Source organism: Miniopterus natalensis, chromosome 6 (genome assembly GCF_054644295.1).
Source record: "Miniopterus natalensis isolate mMinNat1 chromosome 6, mMinNat1.hap1, whole genome shotgun sequence".
NCBI classification, from domain to species: domain Eukaryota; kingdom Metazoa; phylum Chordata; class Mammalia; order Chiroptera; family Miniopteridae; genus Miniopterus; species Miniopterus natalensis.
This window is the reverse complement of record NC_142086.1, coordinates 1,947,137-1,963,164: the sequence shown is the minus strand read 5'-3', so window position 1 is coordinate 1,963,164 and position 16,028 is coordinate 1,947,137. Positions and strand designations below refer to the sequence as shown.

The 16,028-nt window shown below is 53.8% G+C and overlaps 1 protein-coding gene across 4 annotated transcripts in view; it reads left to right on the top strand.

Moving 5' to 3' along the window:
• IQSEC1 (IQ motif and Sec7 domain ArfGEF 1) overlaps positions 1 to 12,104 on the top strand; it is a 71,812-nt gene extending 59,708 nt beyond the window's left edge. Inside the window, exons 11-15 of one of the 4 annotated variants that reach the window (XR_015714661.1) lie at positions 1,768 to 1,929; positions 2,699 to 2,875; positions 8,045 to 8,094; positions 9,337 to 10,376; positions 10,893 to 12,104. Coding sequence is in view for 3 of the 4 variants with exons in the window: in XM_087818042.1 (XP_087674168.1) it covers positions 1,768 to 1,929; positions 2,699 to 2,875; positions 8,045 to 8,094; positions 9,337 to 9,894 (947 nt within the window). In the remaining variant the exon portion in view is untranslated. The other 3 variants (XM_087818042.1, XM_087818044.1, XM_087818043.1) reach the window with 3 other exon arrangements.
• The last annotated feature ends 3,924 nt before the right edge of the window (positions 12,105 to 16,028 follow it).

Sequence of the window (16,028 nt, the reverse complement as noted above, 5' to 3'; positions counted from 1 at the left end):
AAGTGGGTCACAGAAGCCTGGGGATTGGAGGGTAGCTGGCTTCCAACCAGGAAACCCCCACTGGCTTTATCTTTTGACGCTGTTCCTGCTCACGTCCTTGTACCCTTCCTCTCTTCCTGTTGGAGGTCCAAGCTGCAGGCTAGACCAACCTTCCTGAGATGGTGGGTGGTGGTTCTGCCGCCCCGTGTGTTCTGGAGTTGCCTGGGGGAGGACTGTCCTGATGGAGCACCATTGTGTCTCCAGCAGCAGGGACGCCTCAGCCTCTCAAGCAGGCTGCTGTGATGCTGTCTGTTCAGCCTTCCATCTGCAAGTGGAAAGTGTCAGGGCCTGGATTTGGGGCTCTTTGCCTCTGCTTTTTTTGTTGTTTGGAACAGATTGTTGTTTTTTAATGTTTTTATTGATTTCAGAGAGAGAAAGAGAGAGAGAGAGAAACATCAGTGATAAGGGAGTTATTGATCTTCTGCCTCCTGCAAGTCCCCCACTGGGGGTCAAACCTACAACCAGAGCATGTGCCCTGACCGGGAATCAAACTGTGATTCCTGGTTCATGGGTCAGCCCTCAACCCTTGATCCACACGGGCTGGGCCCTTTGCCTCTTCTTTATCCTAAATGTCTGCCCCACCCAAGGCCAAAAGGCCTGCCTTGCTTCAGTTTCCACCTGGCAGCACCAGGCAGGCTGGTGTCCCCCACACCAGCAGCAGCCTGGCCAGACTGAGTTCCAGACAGAAGCTGTGCCTGGATCAGTTTTAGACTCCGAGGGCTCGCCCCCATGGTCATGGACACAGATGCTAGTGAGAACTGACCTCACATTCCTACAGGCTGTGCCTTCACACTAGGGTTCACATACTGTCAGGCCCTGGGTCGATCTGGCTCAGTTATGTTATATTTAGTTTGTATACTTTTAAAAATTTGTTGAGCTGATATTTAAATCCTCACATTAATATTTTTGGCTTCTGAAAAATGAGAAGTGTTGGGCATCCCTGCCCTCATCCCTGCATGGTGGGGTCCTTGCTGTACTGTCCACCCCATGCCCTTGGCTGCTCACAGACCCACCTGCACCAGGAGACTCACTTGCACTTCTAAGCATTTGAGTTTTCAGCCTTGACATGGGTCAAAGGTGGGTTGGTGTTTGAGTCACGATCCTTCAAACTCCCAGTGGCTGAAGCTCGATTCCCAGAGGGGAGAGGTGCTTCCAGGAGACCAAAGCCCCAAAGGCCCCTTGAGCTCAGAAGTGGTACCAGGCAGGTCTGAGCAGAAAGACACTGCACTCAACATAGAGTGTGTTGACTGTGGGGCACCCACAGTGGACCCCAGCATTGCTGAGGGTCTGGAGGCCATTTGGGAGAGAAGAGAGCTCAGTCTCCTCTTAGAACTATCTAAAATGACAGGTAAGACTCCACCAAGCACAGGATGCCACTTCTCCTCTTGACTCAGCTCATGGCTGCTGTCTCTAACCCCAGGCAGAGTGGAAATGAAGGGTCTGGGTGCCTTGACATTCAGGTTGGAGAGGTTCTCCTCAGAGCAACCAGGTCTGAGCCAGGTCTGACTTACATATGAAGGAGCACAGACCTGAGATGGCAGATGGAGGTTGTCTGGTGGCCCCTCCAGTCTGCACTATGGAAGCGTTTCCTCACCCTCAGACGTGCCTGCTGAGAGCCTGCATTCTGATAATTTCTGTCACGCCCATCCCATACTGGTATCTTCCTGACCAGAAGCACAAGGGCAGAGAACGCAGGGCCCACTGGTTCTCCACTCCTCTCCTTTGCAGACTACCCCAATGGCATCCGGCTCACGTCTGCAGTCCCTGGAGCAGACGTGAAGGTGTTAATAAACTTCAATGCTCCCAACCCTCAAGACCGAAAGAAATTCAGTGATGACCTGCGGGAGTCCATTGCAGAGGTGCAGGAGATGGAGAAGCACCGGATAGAGTGTAAGTCGCAGGCCTCCCGGGGAGAAGCCAGCGGCCCGGCGACTCTGAGCCCACAGAAATGAGGTGCCCTGGTCTTTTCTGTCCATGTGACTGGCAGACCACTTGCCCCGGCCACAGAAGATGACACAGAGGGAGGGGGGTGGCAGAGGCCTCCTGATGAGAGCCAGGGCTTCAGAGGCCCAGCTGGAGGCCCTTTGATTCCTGGTCACTCCATGGGACAAGAACTCCCAGAGTTCTGGAGCTGAGCTCTTTGTACTTCAACGTGGTTTTATATTCCCTGGCAGACTGATGAGGTCACGGCCACACCCATCACCTGGGTTCTGTTAGAGCTGATGATAACCCCTGCTTCTCTGGGCTCCAAGCCTCACCACCTGGAGGGTCAGGTGTGCCTACCTCTGGCCCTTCCATGAGAGGCAGGTTGACACCTGCTCATCTCCAGACCCAGCGTCTCTGTCTCCCTGGGACCCTCATGCCTGGGAGTGGCTGCCATTCTGTGGACCACACTGCACGCTGCCCTCTCCCACCACCTCCCTTTCGGGATCTCGTTTGGGCTCCCTTATCCTGAAGGTAGCCATCACACCTCTCTCCCAAGACGATGCTCACCCTTCCTTTTTCCCCAGTTTGGGTAGATGGAGACTTGGTACAGTGCCAGCTCTGAACCGAGGGTGGTCCTCTTCATCTCCTCCTGGGGGGTCCTAGCTCTGCCCCACCCCACCCCTCCCTCTCCAGGCTATGCTCCACTTACTGGGCCCTTGCTCCTCCCTTGCAGCGGAGCTCGAGAAACAGAAGGGTGTCGTGCGGCCCAGCATGTCCCAGTGCTCCAGCCTCAAAAAGGAGCCGGGCAGTGGAACTCTGAGCCGGGCCTGCCTGGACGACAGCTACGCTGGCAGCGAGGGCCTCAAGCGCAGTGCCCTCAGCAGCTCCCTGAGGGACCTGTCGGAAGCTGGTAAGAGCTGAGCCTGGGTCTCAGACAGGCACCCCCGTGGTTGGGACATGCATTGCGGGCTGGGAAGGTGATGCAGGTGGCTGGCGGTGCAGGGCTTGTACCGAGCCCTGCTGGGTTTTCCTTGACAGTCCCCAAATCATAGCAGCACATGCTCATGCAGAGAAGACATCACCAAAAGGCCAAAGAAAACAGGACCAAATTGTCAGAGGCAGAACAGCAAGGCAGTTATCACCTCCACTCTCCCTTTCTTCTTCCAGGGGTTTTATTTGTTCTTTATTTTCTGAAAAGCACTCTCACAAGTGAGCCAGGCCTGCTGGTGGGTGTGCCCTGCACTCTCTTGCCACACCCTGCGCTTTATGCTGATGAATGAGACGGAGTAAAGCTCTCTAAGCTGTGTCTGAAACTCTTCTCCCGCTATCCCTGTCTTGCTTTCTCCCCAGAGGCCTCCCTTCTGGCCTCTGTCCAGCCCAGAATCGGCAGCCACAACTGGCCCTAGGACTCAGGAAAGCCCTGGTGGAAACTGTGATTTTTATTGTTCTTTGTTTCTGTGTGTTTAATTTGCTGCCAGCCTATTAACCCCCAAGCAAGCAGCACCCCTCAAGCCTCCCAGCTTTCCTGGGGCACAGATTGGGGGAAAGCTGTGCCTGGGTATCAGGGAGCAAGGAGCTTCCCCTGCCAGCCCTCACAGGACCAAGCCCTCGTGGCTGGGCAGGTGAAGGAGGGAGGTGTGGGAGCAGACCTAAGCTAAGTGCCTGTGAGTGCTGTTCCAGCCTGCTTTGCCTGCTGCACTGTCAGAGGAGCTGTGGAGTGAGGGGTGCACCCTGGCAGTGTCCTCGGCCCCCTACTCGTCATGTCTAGCCAGTCAGCTTCTCCTGGGAGGAGGCTCGGGGTCTGCAGGGCATGGGGGTTGCCAGGCATTGCACAGGGGCAGGGGGCTGTGCCCAGCACTTTAGGCTCCTGGACCCTGGCGCCTATGTGCCCTGAGGCTCCAGGTATCCTGGCCCCAGGGGCCCCTGCTTTGTTGGGGGAGATCCTCTCAGGCTGAGATAAGCCGCCGCTTCTCCAGGGACCCAGCGGCCCCTCCTTTCTTAGGGATTCACCCATCCCACCCTGCCTCAGGCATCACCGTGTGGCCAGCTCCAGGTCCCACTACGAGAGCCAGCTCATGACCCCATCTGGTACCTGCCTCGCCAGCAGCTCTGTCTCCCTTTGTTTGGCTTATTTATTTCCCAGAAATTTTTTTCTTTTTTCTTTTTCTTCTTCTTCTTTTTTGAGTTGGATTTTTCCTTTGCTTTTGTCTTGTCATTTTTTTCCCTCCATAGTGAAAATCAGAAATCCATTGCCAGCATGAGGGTTAACCCAGGGCTTCTCAATGGCAGCCATGTTGACATTTTGTGCCTGATAATCTTTGGCTGTGGGGACATTTCTGTGCAAGAGGTCAGCAGCATCCCTGGCTCCACCTCTCAGCCATGACAGTCAGTAATGTCTCCAAAAATTGCCAGGTGTGCTCTAGGGGGCAAAATCACCCTTGGCTGAGAACCACTGGTTTTCCCTGTGACTTCTTAAAACCAGCAACACACACCTGGACTCCTGTGGGCCTCTGCAGGTGGGATCTGGGGCCTGTGTTTGCATTTGTGCAGTGGAGTGGGCTCTGGCCTCTGCCCAGCCCCCTCAGGCAGCAAAGGCTCTGGGGGACTGAGGCTCTCCATCCGCAGATGTCCACTCTGCCGGAGCTGAGAGCTCAGGTGTCAGGCAGAGCCCATGCCCAGGCACATGGCCATGTGAGGGTCAGAGTTCCAAGGTTTGGCCAATTTCCATCTATTGTTACTGTTGCCGCCACCATTTAGGGATTCTGAGCTGAGAAGGACTCTAGGGATTGTGTATTCTCAGGGATAAAGCTACAATGAAACAAGTTCCCAGGAAAGAAAGCCCCCAGACCCCAGGAAGGTTGGAGGTGGGTGTTTGAGTCCTGGCAGTCCCCAAGACCCCAGACTGGGGACTGGCCACCTGTGACTTCAGAGGGAGACAGGCCAGCATCAGCAGCCTTCCAGAAGATGCTGGACTCAGCAGCTGGATACATGGCATAAGGTGCTCTGGACCAGGGTGGAGCATAGCTCTCAGAGTCAGCATCACTCCCACCCATTGTGGCTTCACCAAGATGACCTCTCCAAGAAGAGGCAAGGCCCCCACAGTCTGTCACCTCAGGAAAGCCAACACTCAGTGGTTGGCAGGTCATCGCTCTCAGAGAAGCTGCCCCAGACCTGCGCTCACACCTCTATCCAGGAGGCAGCTCACCAAGAATGTGGCCTCAGCCCTTCATGAACCTTGAAGACCCATGAGGCAGTCATGGTTTGATGTCCATGATTGGCAGCAGATGCCTCCAGGGGCCCCTGACATTCTGAGAGCTAGAGGAAGGGGCCTGGCTCTAGCCCAAGCTCTCCACTGAGCTGTGAGGCCTCACCCCATGTCCCTCCCTCTGGTGGGGCCCTGCACTTGTTTCAGTGGCACCAGAGTCCTGCCGACCTATGATCAAGGACTGTCTAGGACCATGGACACAGTGTAACTGGGCCTTAGCCCCTACCCCAGTTCATTCAAGTCCTTGTAGACACTTTCTGAGGGCCCTGCAGTCCGTCGGTCCCAGCCAAGCTGCTCCACATCAGTTCCTACGGGGATACAGGGCCTGCCTGCACCTGTCACCACTCCAGGCTTGGAGCTGGGCCTGCTGTGTCCTGCACCAGGGCAGCCCTGTCTGGGGAGACTTGGTGGTTCCTGTGGCCAGTTTCCAGAGCAGCACCTGCTGCCCCAAGATGGGCACTCTGCATACAGACAGCCTGTGGCTGCCTCTCCTGGGACAGGCCATGCTCAGGGATGCGCTTGGGATGGCCACCCCAGCAGAGCCCAGCAGAGGACACACAGCACACTGATCTCAGAACCATACTGATAAGATCTCTCCCTCTGCCTGCTGCTCATTAGCTATCAGGCCTTGGCCAAGTTATAGCTCTCTGCCTGTTTCCCTAGCTGCAAGGTCTCTGAGAGAGTTGGCATATGCCCAGTGTTCAGAACAGGGCCTGGCCCAGGGTGTGTGGCTGTTGTCCCTGAGCAGGTGCACCTGTTTGGCCTCCAGAATTGCTAAGGGCCACCGGGCAGACCCTAGGCAGAGAGCCCTGCTTACAGTCTGTCCTGACGCGAACAGGCAGGGGAAGGCCCTGAAGAGCCACTCTGGGAGCCGCTTCCAGACGTGATTTCTGATCAGGCCCTAGGAGAGGTGCTGGCTGGGGCGGGACTCACCTGAAGCTAGTGCAGGATCCAGAGAAAAGGGGCAGGTTCCCTAGAAAGAGTGCAGATGAGGGGTAGTGTAGGGGAGTGGGGGTAAGCCACTGTTTGGCATGCTTTCCTCTGTTATGGACAGTGTGTGCAGTGTGCACCCATCTGGACACGGATGTGAAGCAGGCAGTGTCTGTGGCAGTGCCTGTGGGAGGGGCTCTGGGATGAGGGCAGAGAGCTCCTGTAGGGACACCTCCATCTCATGTTGATCCAGAAGTGGAAATGACTTCTAAGACACTTAACATTACTTAAGTTAAAGCTCTCCTGAGTCCTGGCCCTCACCGGGCAGGAAGAGGAGGGCCTTGAGAAGGTTACTCCCCTTCTCACACCAGCTGGAAGGTGAGGAAATGTGGCCCTCATCTTTCTTCTGGCTGGGATTAAGAGTTTTCCCTGGTCCTCAGTAACTGGTAGAAAACTCTCTTGCCTTATCCATTGTGTGGCCCTGTCCTGAGTGGGCTCTGAGGCCCTTTCACACTTGCCAAAGTCCAGCAAGGCCTTCTATGGACCTCAGGCTCCCAGTTGGAACTTAGGCTGGGGAAGGGAGGGGTCAGCAGGCAAGGCAAAAGGACTGAACCTCCCCTGAGCCTGCCCAGGAGTGAGGCCTTTTCCTGGGCATGGCCCAGCATGGTCAGGTGCTACCCTGAGGCCCAGAGGACCCACAGGCAACCCCCTTTCACAGAGGTATGGGCCACAGAGAGGCACATGGCAGTTTCCATCTTCCAGGCTCCTGGGCCTGGTCTGGGCCTGGGTCCAGCTCAGCATGGCCAAGATTTCCAGCCTCAGATGGACAGGCAGACCTGGGAGTGAACCCTGCTCACTATGGAAATTGAGCTGGCCAGGCCATTGATCAGAACCTGTTTCCTACTCTTTGGCGTGGGCAGAGGGCCACCTGTCCTGCATCATTGTGAAACTTGACCAAGAACCAGCATGGTGCTCACCCCTGGCCAGGCTGCATGGACAGCATCCTAGAGAACATGGAGGGGAGGCTGCATTCCCAGAGACCTGATGGAGGCTGGACCCCTCGGCTTGGGCACCATTGTTCCCCCTGGCCTGGATGTCCTGCCAGAATCCATGACGAAGTCCTCTGGAAGGACTGTGGAGGCCAGGATGGGCACTGGGCATCCAGAGCCAAGAGGAAAACTCAGCCTTCCTCTACTATGGCTAACATACTGTGTGCTCGTGCGCCATGAGCTGGGGACGTAAAACGGCATTGGCAGTGAGCCCCGAAGGAATGCTTGCGGCATCCTGAGGGGGGTGCCCACAGAGGGGAGCAGGACTCCAGGCCCCTCCTAGCAGCCCCCGACCTTCCTCCTGTCCCTGGCCAGGGCTCTGCACAAACCAGACACTTGGCCCCAGAGGCTCCAAGAGGAAAAGGACTTGAAGTCCCGTTTTCCCTGACCGTGGTCCCCACCCTGCCTGGAGGTGTGTGCATGTATGTGCAGGTCCATACCATACATGCCTGAAACCCACTGAGAGCCAGGCCCTGGGCAGGACCACGTCTCGTTTGTGTCAGTCATTGCAGAAGCTTTCTTCAGCAGCCGCTGTGGCCAACTTGCACATGGGACTTTGGGCCCCACCTGTGTGCCCGCCTCAGCTTGCCTGGAGGCCCCTCCCCATAGACTGCCAGTCCAGGAGAGGAGCTGGTTGAAAATAATTTTATTTTTATTTTTTTAATCCCGTAGTTTTTTTTTATTAACTAGTTACTGCCCTGCCACCAGCTTCCCCACTGAGCCCCTCCCCCTGCCCTCACACCCAGCAGGTGGGCCGGGTACCTGAGCCTGGTGGTGGTGGCGGCATCCTGCTGCCCGTCTGAGTCTAACCTCTGGTATTGCATGTTCTGGGCAGGGAAGCGAGGGCGGCGCAGCAGTGCGGGATCGCTAGAGAGCAATGTGGAAGTAAGTAGGAAGCTCCTCCGTTCAGCCGGCTGTCGTGTGTTGCCTCCCTGATCCTTGGTTTATACCTGTTGTCTTTTTATTTTTTTATTTTTTTGCGCTTTCACTACTGCAGAGGCGCAGACCCCCTCCCGCCTGCCTCAGCCCCCACCCCGGTGCATGCAGCTTCCCCTCTGCTAGAATCTCACCGCTTGTTTGGGCTGCAGCCAGGGGGTGGGAGGCTGGTTCTGGATTGTGTGTTTTAGTTCCCACTTCACCCTTGTCCCCTGTGACCCCAGCATGGTTCATTAACATCCCTGGCTCCTGGCGCTCCCCCTACCCCCACCCACCCTGTCCCCACCCACCAGCACTGCTCCTGGGCCAGAAGCAGCGGCTGCTGAGTGCCTGCAGCCTCCCCATTTGCTGGTTTCCTGACCTCCATGCTCCAGAGTCCCCACTGCTTCCTTCCTGGAGTTTCAGCTGCTGTGTGTCTGCAGATAGGGCACCGTGGAATTGCTTAGCTAGCTCCGGGGAGGAGGAAAACCTGAGAAAGAGAAACTGTGGATTTCATGAGATTTCATTCATCCTCCAGCCATCTCTATATTACTGTTCACATCTTAACCTCAGCTTGCAGATCTTTCTGTTTCTTTTCCCTTGTTTGGTTTGCAGTAGGTAGCTGCAGTAAAAGGCCCAGGCAGCCCCATGCCCAGGGCAGGGTTTCCCGAGCCTTCCTATTCCTTCACCACTTTCCCAGAAATCTTGGTTCTACTCAGGCAGACAGGTGCCTCGGGCCCTTTGATGGGGCCCGGAGAGCTGAGGCTGCAATTCAGCAGGAATGGGGTTCCTCTCCATGCACACTAGCCTGCCCACTCCTCTCAGCACACGCCGCTCAGACACCCCCCAACAAACTTCTGACCTGAAAGCTCAGGCCGCCTGCGTGACAGGGTGCTTGTCAGGAGGAGAGCCCAAACTCATGCTGCCACAGCAGTTGACCTCCCCTCCTGCCCCAGCTCTACTTTTCTCACTGGAGCGCCCCTTCCCCAGGTCCCTCCAGCCCCCACCCCTGCCGACTTGCCAGAGTTGTGTGAGAAGCGGCAAGTGGCGCCAGAGCCCAGCCTCACCCAGCCCCCCCTCGGCGGCCAGTGAGTTGAACTAAAACTAAGGCTTAGCAGTCAGTGGGTAAACTTTTTACATTTAGAAGAAATTCATTCTGACATAAGTGCTTTAAGATCTTTTAATTTTGATTTCTATGAATTTCCTTTTTAGGGGTCCATCATTAGCAGTCCTCACATGCGCCGGAGAGCTACATCAACACGAGAGTGTCCATCTCGCCCACACCAGACTATGCCTAATTCTTCCTCCCTCCTGGGCTCCTTGTTTGGGAGTAAGAGAGGGAAGCCCCCTCCTCAGGCTCACCTGCCCTCAGCCCCTCCCCAGCCCCCCTCACACCCGCCAGGCCTGCCCCACCCACACCACCTTGTGGCAGGCCACCACCAGGGGCCTGCAGAGGGCCCTCCACAGGTCCCGACACACGGGCACCACACCCAGTACTGCCACCTGCAGCAGAACCCGCCCCCCTACCACCACCACCACCATTACCACCCCCCCCAGCACGTCCCGCATGCACACCAGTACCACCACAGCCCCCATGGGGGGCACCTGCCCTACGGGGCCCACACACATAGCCACCCACCACTACCCTTGGCCCATGCCAGCCATCCTGGCCACTCGGGCCACACAGCACATCACCACGGGCAGGCCCCTGCCCCACCGCCCCCCACCAGCAGCAAGGCCAAACCCAGTGGCATCAGCACAGTTGTGTAGACAGCTTGAGCGGGGATCCCAGACTCCCCAGAGCAAGTGCACACCACATAGGCATGCCTGGGGGCAGCCAGCCTCAGACCAGGCCTGGGCACTTCTGTTTCCATCTCTCCCCGCATCTCCCCAAGGCTTGGATGGAACCCCCTGAGCCCATGGGCTTGTGTTGTAGGGAACAGAGCTCCTGATTTAATTCAGCATAGGTGCCCGGGGCTCCATCCACCGTCCACCTCAACCCAAGGTGGGCCTCAGCCACCGTCAGCCTTGAAACAGTCCCTCCAGCCAAGATGTTGAACTCCCGCCCCCACTGCAGCCCTCAGCTCCCTCCTCCCTAATTGTACACGCATATGAAAAGTCTAGAGAAAGAAGAAACAAGACACAAAAAACCAGAGACACAACAAAACAGAAAACCCAAAACTTGCTGCATTATTGCTCTTTTATTAACAATGGGCAAAATTAAGTAGACCTGATATGGTTGATGAGAATACGTAAGTAAACTTTATATAATATAAATATATAAATATTTAAATAAATATATGTATATACTGTATAGGTAGTATTCGTGTGTGAAAGGCAAACATTTCAGGCCACAAAGTTAGCAATATAGATGTTACAAGGAGCTCCACTCCCTAACAGGAAGGCAGCACCTGAGCTGACTGAGAGGAGACCAGACCTAGATGCTAGGAGCCAACTCAGAGAAGTCCCTCCAGGACTGACAGATCATTACTAACTGTGCCAAGTAGCATAGCATCTAACTGTTTAAAAAGTCCAGTATTGCTTTATATAAATCCTTATTTTATTAACAGAATACTATCATAAGTACTCAGTATTATAACTGCTCTGTTATTTCAGGTAAGCAAGTAGATAAAGTGCAGTAAGCTGCAGTAGCAACTCAGGATAACTAGTTGAGAACTGGTTGTCTTAGAATGTTGGTTACCCAGATTCATGCACACGTGAACGGCTGTGAAAACTGTGAATTTCCATGATCCATGTTCCTTTTATAGGCACATGATTCTGAGCATACTCATTCAGAGTCCTCTGAGAGGGGCACCCATGCACGGCAGATGCATCACCTCCACCATGACATGACCAGCGCTGGCCCTCGTCCCCCTCAGCACCGTCACTTCCTCCTCCCGCCCCCGCTCCAGCAGGCAGGAGCCCGAGCCCGGCTCCAGGGGAACCGCTTTCAGACCTGCAGGCTGAGCTTAGTGTTTAGCAACCCAGGGTGGTGTGTGTTCCCTGTTTTATTTTCTGAGTGGTAGCCGTGATCATTGTAACTTCATGTAGTCATGTGCTAGCATAACCCCGTGTCATCACCGTGGCCCTGTGACCCCAGCTGACACGTGCCAGCCTCACTGGTGAAGCCCCCGCTGCCTCCTCATGGTCCACTTAGCTGCCAGGGCATCACATGATCTCAGCTGTGCTCTTGTTGCTTCCGTCTTGTGACACCATCTGCTCCCTGGGGCCGGGCGCTGCACGCGTCCAGTTCTGTGCCTGAGTCACCCATGGGCCATACTTTGTAGTTTCAGCCTTTCGAGCCACTGCAGCCACCAGTGCTGTGTTCCTAAGCCATGGGACCCGAGGACTGCCCCACGGCACCTGCCCAGGCGGAGAGCCCTTTCAGAAAGGGCGAAGCTAACGCAGGACTGTGGGCTCCGGGGCTCCGTGCTCCGTGGAAGGTGTGGCGAGCTGTGGCCGGACGGCAGACGACAGAGGGGAGCCCGCCCTAGCCAGCGGCTGGGTGTCCATTTCCTCCCCACCTGCCCCTTTGTCATATCATTGAGGTCATCATACCAGCAAATCTGCAAACAGCACTTTGTTAATCTCCACAGAGAGCAAATACAGCACCAAGAGTTTAGCCTTTTTTAAAAGAAGTGTGACTTTGACCTGCCCGCCTTTTCTTCCCGTTGGTACAGCTTTTCTCTCTCGGGCATCTGCTCAGAGAGCAATAAAAAGCACAGGCGTGCCTGACTTGGTCCAGGCCCAGCTGGTGGGAGGCCCCCCAGTCCACTGACTGAACCTTTGGTTTCCCGTCAGAGCCAGCTCCCCAAGGCATTCTCTGCATTTAAAGGGTGCTGTTCTGACGAGGGAAAGTCAGGTTGTGCTGCGTGTCGTCGGTGCTGCTTGTGTGAAGCCACATCTGTGTATTGTATATTTGCAAAATATATCAGTGTTACTGTTGACAAATAGTTGAAGTAAAGTGATAACATATTAAATATGTCGGCCTTTTTTTATCCCTCTGTACCAATGGTAGAGTTCAACTGTAAACTCTAGGTTGTTCCAGAAAAGACAGGCTGTTTGGTGCAGGTTGCTTTTTCTGAAGGGGCAGTCTCTAGTGGGAAGCAACAGAGAGCCAACTGCAACTGCACTGGTGGCCCGGTGGGAGGGGCTCTCTCCCTTGCATCCTCCAGGCTCCAACCACTCAGTGCTCTCGCCTCCAAAACTCTTCTGTGCCCTGAAGTCTTGTCAGGTGCCACAGGCCCGGGCCTAGTGAAAGGGCCTCTCGACACGGTCTCTCCCGTGTTTCCAGCTCTGCCCAGCGTTGGGTTCAGGTCGGTGAGGCCTGACCATTCTCCGTGTTTACTTGCAAGCGTCATGGGAAGTGTTTCCAGAAGCACATTGTTCCATTGAAGAGACTGGTCCCTGCTGCCCAGGTCTTGTCTGGGAAGCAACAGCTCCTGATAGACGGGAGCTTCCATGGGGCTGTGCTCTCTGGATCCAACCTGCAGTCACAGCTGGGGGCCTGTTCACAGAGCCCCTCATCCCCCCAGGAGGCTGAGCCGCCACAATGTTTGTGTCATTTCATCTGCCGGGATCCTCGGGATGCTTTCTCAAGTCGCACAGATTATTTCAATTACATGATTTCTGACAGGAGCAGGAGATCCTTAGAGGAGGTGGCTGGTAGTATCACAGAGTCTTTTCTGGGACAACACCTGAATCATGTATTTGTACTTTTTAAAGTTTATTAATGAATTTACAACACTGTAAAAATAAAGTTCATCCTAATATGATGTGCACATCTCGCTTAACAAGGTCCCCAGTTGCCCCGGAGCTTGACTCCCTCCCTGCGCTGCATGCAGCAGAGGCCTCCTTGTCTTTCAGATGAGCTAAAAAGACAGCAGACACTTGAGCACGCCCCTCGGTGTTGACTGGCGTTCCACAGGAAGCTGTGTCCGCAGGCTGAGCATGCACCTCACAGTCCTGCTGTAAAACATCGCCCTGCCTGGAAAATGAGTAGTTCTGTACATATTTTAAATAACAGTAATCAAGGGAACAGAGTGCACAGTGACTCAGTGTGGAGGGGCGGGGGCGCGGAAAAGACGCTTGGAAGAGCCTGCTTGAGGCAACCTGCACGTTCGTGCTGCTGTCTGCAGTCTTGCTGAGGTTGGTGCAGTGCGGTCATTCGCCTTCAGGTTGTTTTAAATGATTAGAATCAAGTCTTGGATGCAGACTGTTCACAGACTTCAAGGGACACCCACTTTGTAACTTTGGGGAGGAAAGGAGTGCTTTGTTTTAATGTGCATTCTGTTTGTGAGTAGTAACAAGACTCTATTGATGTAAAACCATAGCTGTGATCATGTGGAGAAATCAAATAAATCCTTTAAAATTCTCAGGTTCTCACTTTTTCTGAAAAGTCCAGGTGTTTCCCTGTTGGCCACAGAGAGGTTTCCAGCTGACAGGTGTGCTCATCTTTGTCGTGACTGGGCAATGGGTCTCCTGGAAGACCCTGGCCTGACTTTAATTTGAGATGCTTAAAGGTACGTATCTCAACTTCAACTCCGATAGAAGATGTCAAAGGCATTTATAATTTCTAGCAACTTTCAGACTTTAGTGTTTTCATCAAGTTAGAAGAGGTGGATCCTATGAAGTTTTGAGGTGGACGGGATGATTTATGGAGGGAGAATACTCCGATGGCCCAGTCCTCAAGTGCTTGAAGAGAGTTTATTTAATAGGTCACAGTTATCTGTTGCCCCATGTTGGTTCACGCGATGTGCAGAATCTAGGAAGGTGGATTCTGATCCTACGTGATTGACTTGTCCTGTGTCTTCCTTCTTTCCTGGAACCAGGTACAGTTTCAGAGAAGACTGCCTTACGTTCAGTACATACCATAAAATGTAAAACTGGTAGATCTAATTTGTGGAAAACAAAAAATGTTAATTTCAGTGACCAAAATTTACCGTGGCTCACCCTTCATGAAGAAGTGAATTTTGATCAAAAGATGTTCTGAGATTTCTGCCCCTGGGTAACCATTCCTTTTCCAGGCCGTTCAGGGTTCTTCAACACAGTGAAGCTGGTCACTGCAGTCTCCTGGAATGCTAGCTTGACTCCGGCGTTTGTCTCTGGCACACGGGGCTGCCTGCCACCCCCCGCTTGGTGCAGGTGAGCCGCTGAGCCATGGAGTCCACGTGATGATGCTCTGGGTTTTGTGCTTGTCTCTCACACCAGATTGTGAGCTCCTTGGGGCAGGGGGTCAAGCTGACCCACTTCTCTGTGTCCGGTGACCAGCACAGGACTGGTCTTGTCAAAATGCATCTGAAAAGGATGCATTTGTTAGACGGAGGAGGGGGTGACAGCAAAACCACTTGTTGATCTTACTGTGTGTAAATCATCAGAATTTTATGGAGACATGTTCGCTCAGCCCTTTGCTACCCTTGACACTGAGAAGTCTAGATGGGGACACACTTGACACTGTCAGAGTTCCGCAGACATGGTCTGTGCTCCCTGACGTTCCCTCCCCCACTCACAGTTTTAGCGCTCATTTTACTTGACCTCAGGGCAGCTTCTGAGATTGTTCAAGTCCCTGCCCGCAACAGCATTTCCTCGTCGCCTTTGGTCCCACACCCTGGCCTTCTTCTCGGGGGAGCCTTCACTGTCTCCTCTGCGGCTAACACTCCTCCACAGAGCTGTTAAGTGTTGGTCTGAGGATCAGGCCCAAGCTCTCTTCCCTCCTTTACTTCCCTCTAGGCCATTCCGTGCAGGTCCGCACTTTCCATCTGCCTTCCATACACCTATAGCTTCCAAATGCGAATCTGCTGCCCAGAGCTCCACTCTGAGCACCCATGTTCCCTTGGGTCTTTCTTTATCTCCATGACAAATATATGGTCACATACACACATAAAAAAACACAACTGGGGCCTCTGCTGTGTTCCCTACGTTGGCAAATGGCATCACCACTGAGTTGTATAAATGAGAACTTAGGGATTGTCCTTGACACCTCTCCTTTCAATGACTCCAAGTCCATTCTGTCACCAAGCCCTTTTGGTCTTTCTCCTTCTACATGTTCTTGAGTGCATTTCTCCACATCTGACACTGCTTCAGGCCAGTACCCGTCTCACCTGGACTAGAGCTCCCTAACCGGTCTCCACCACCACTGAGGGTCCCTCAAACCCATTCTCCACATGGCATCAGAGGAATCGTTTTAAGGTGCAACCTGTGTAAAGCAATGTCAGTGGCTTCCTATTGCCCTTCTGATTAAATCCTTAGTATGGCCTTCATGAGGCCTGCATGGGCGGACTCTGCCTGCCGCTCACCTTCGCTTTCCCCTGCGCTCCAGCCACGTGAGCCTTGCAGGTTCCCAGACACGCTGTGCCCCCCACCGGGCGTGCAAGCATGCCCCTCTTGCATCTGGGTTCAGTTAGCTCCCATTTCATGAATCAAATCCTAGCTTGGCGATTATCTCCTCTGAGATCTGTTCCCTCAGACATATATTCAATAGTGTGGTAATTTTGTTCCAGTAAGTGTCACAAGGTCAGGACAGTGCCTGTAATCTCAACATGTGACACAAAGTAGGGCTTTCATAAATGCCTGCTGAATGAGTACATGAAGACCACAGACCCAAAGAAGGAAACTCAGTGTGGAAATGTACGATGGCATCCAGAGGCTCAGAAGGAGATCCGTGGCCTCGGCAAGCAGCCTGGCCGGAGTGCTGGGCAGAAGCAACCAGCGTCCTGGGTGCTACAGGCATTTCTTGTTAGTTTGAGGAATAGATTGGGCAGTGGTTGGAGGGTTTTAATAATTGTGTTTTAGCTTTCATCAAATGTTTTAACATTTAGAGGGTTTAGAATGACTAGATTTATAAAAAGTAAGGTTAAAAGTCACCCACAACCCCACCGACCCTGAAACAGTTATAATTATTTGGT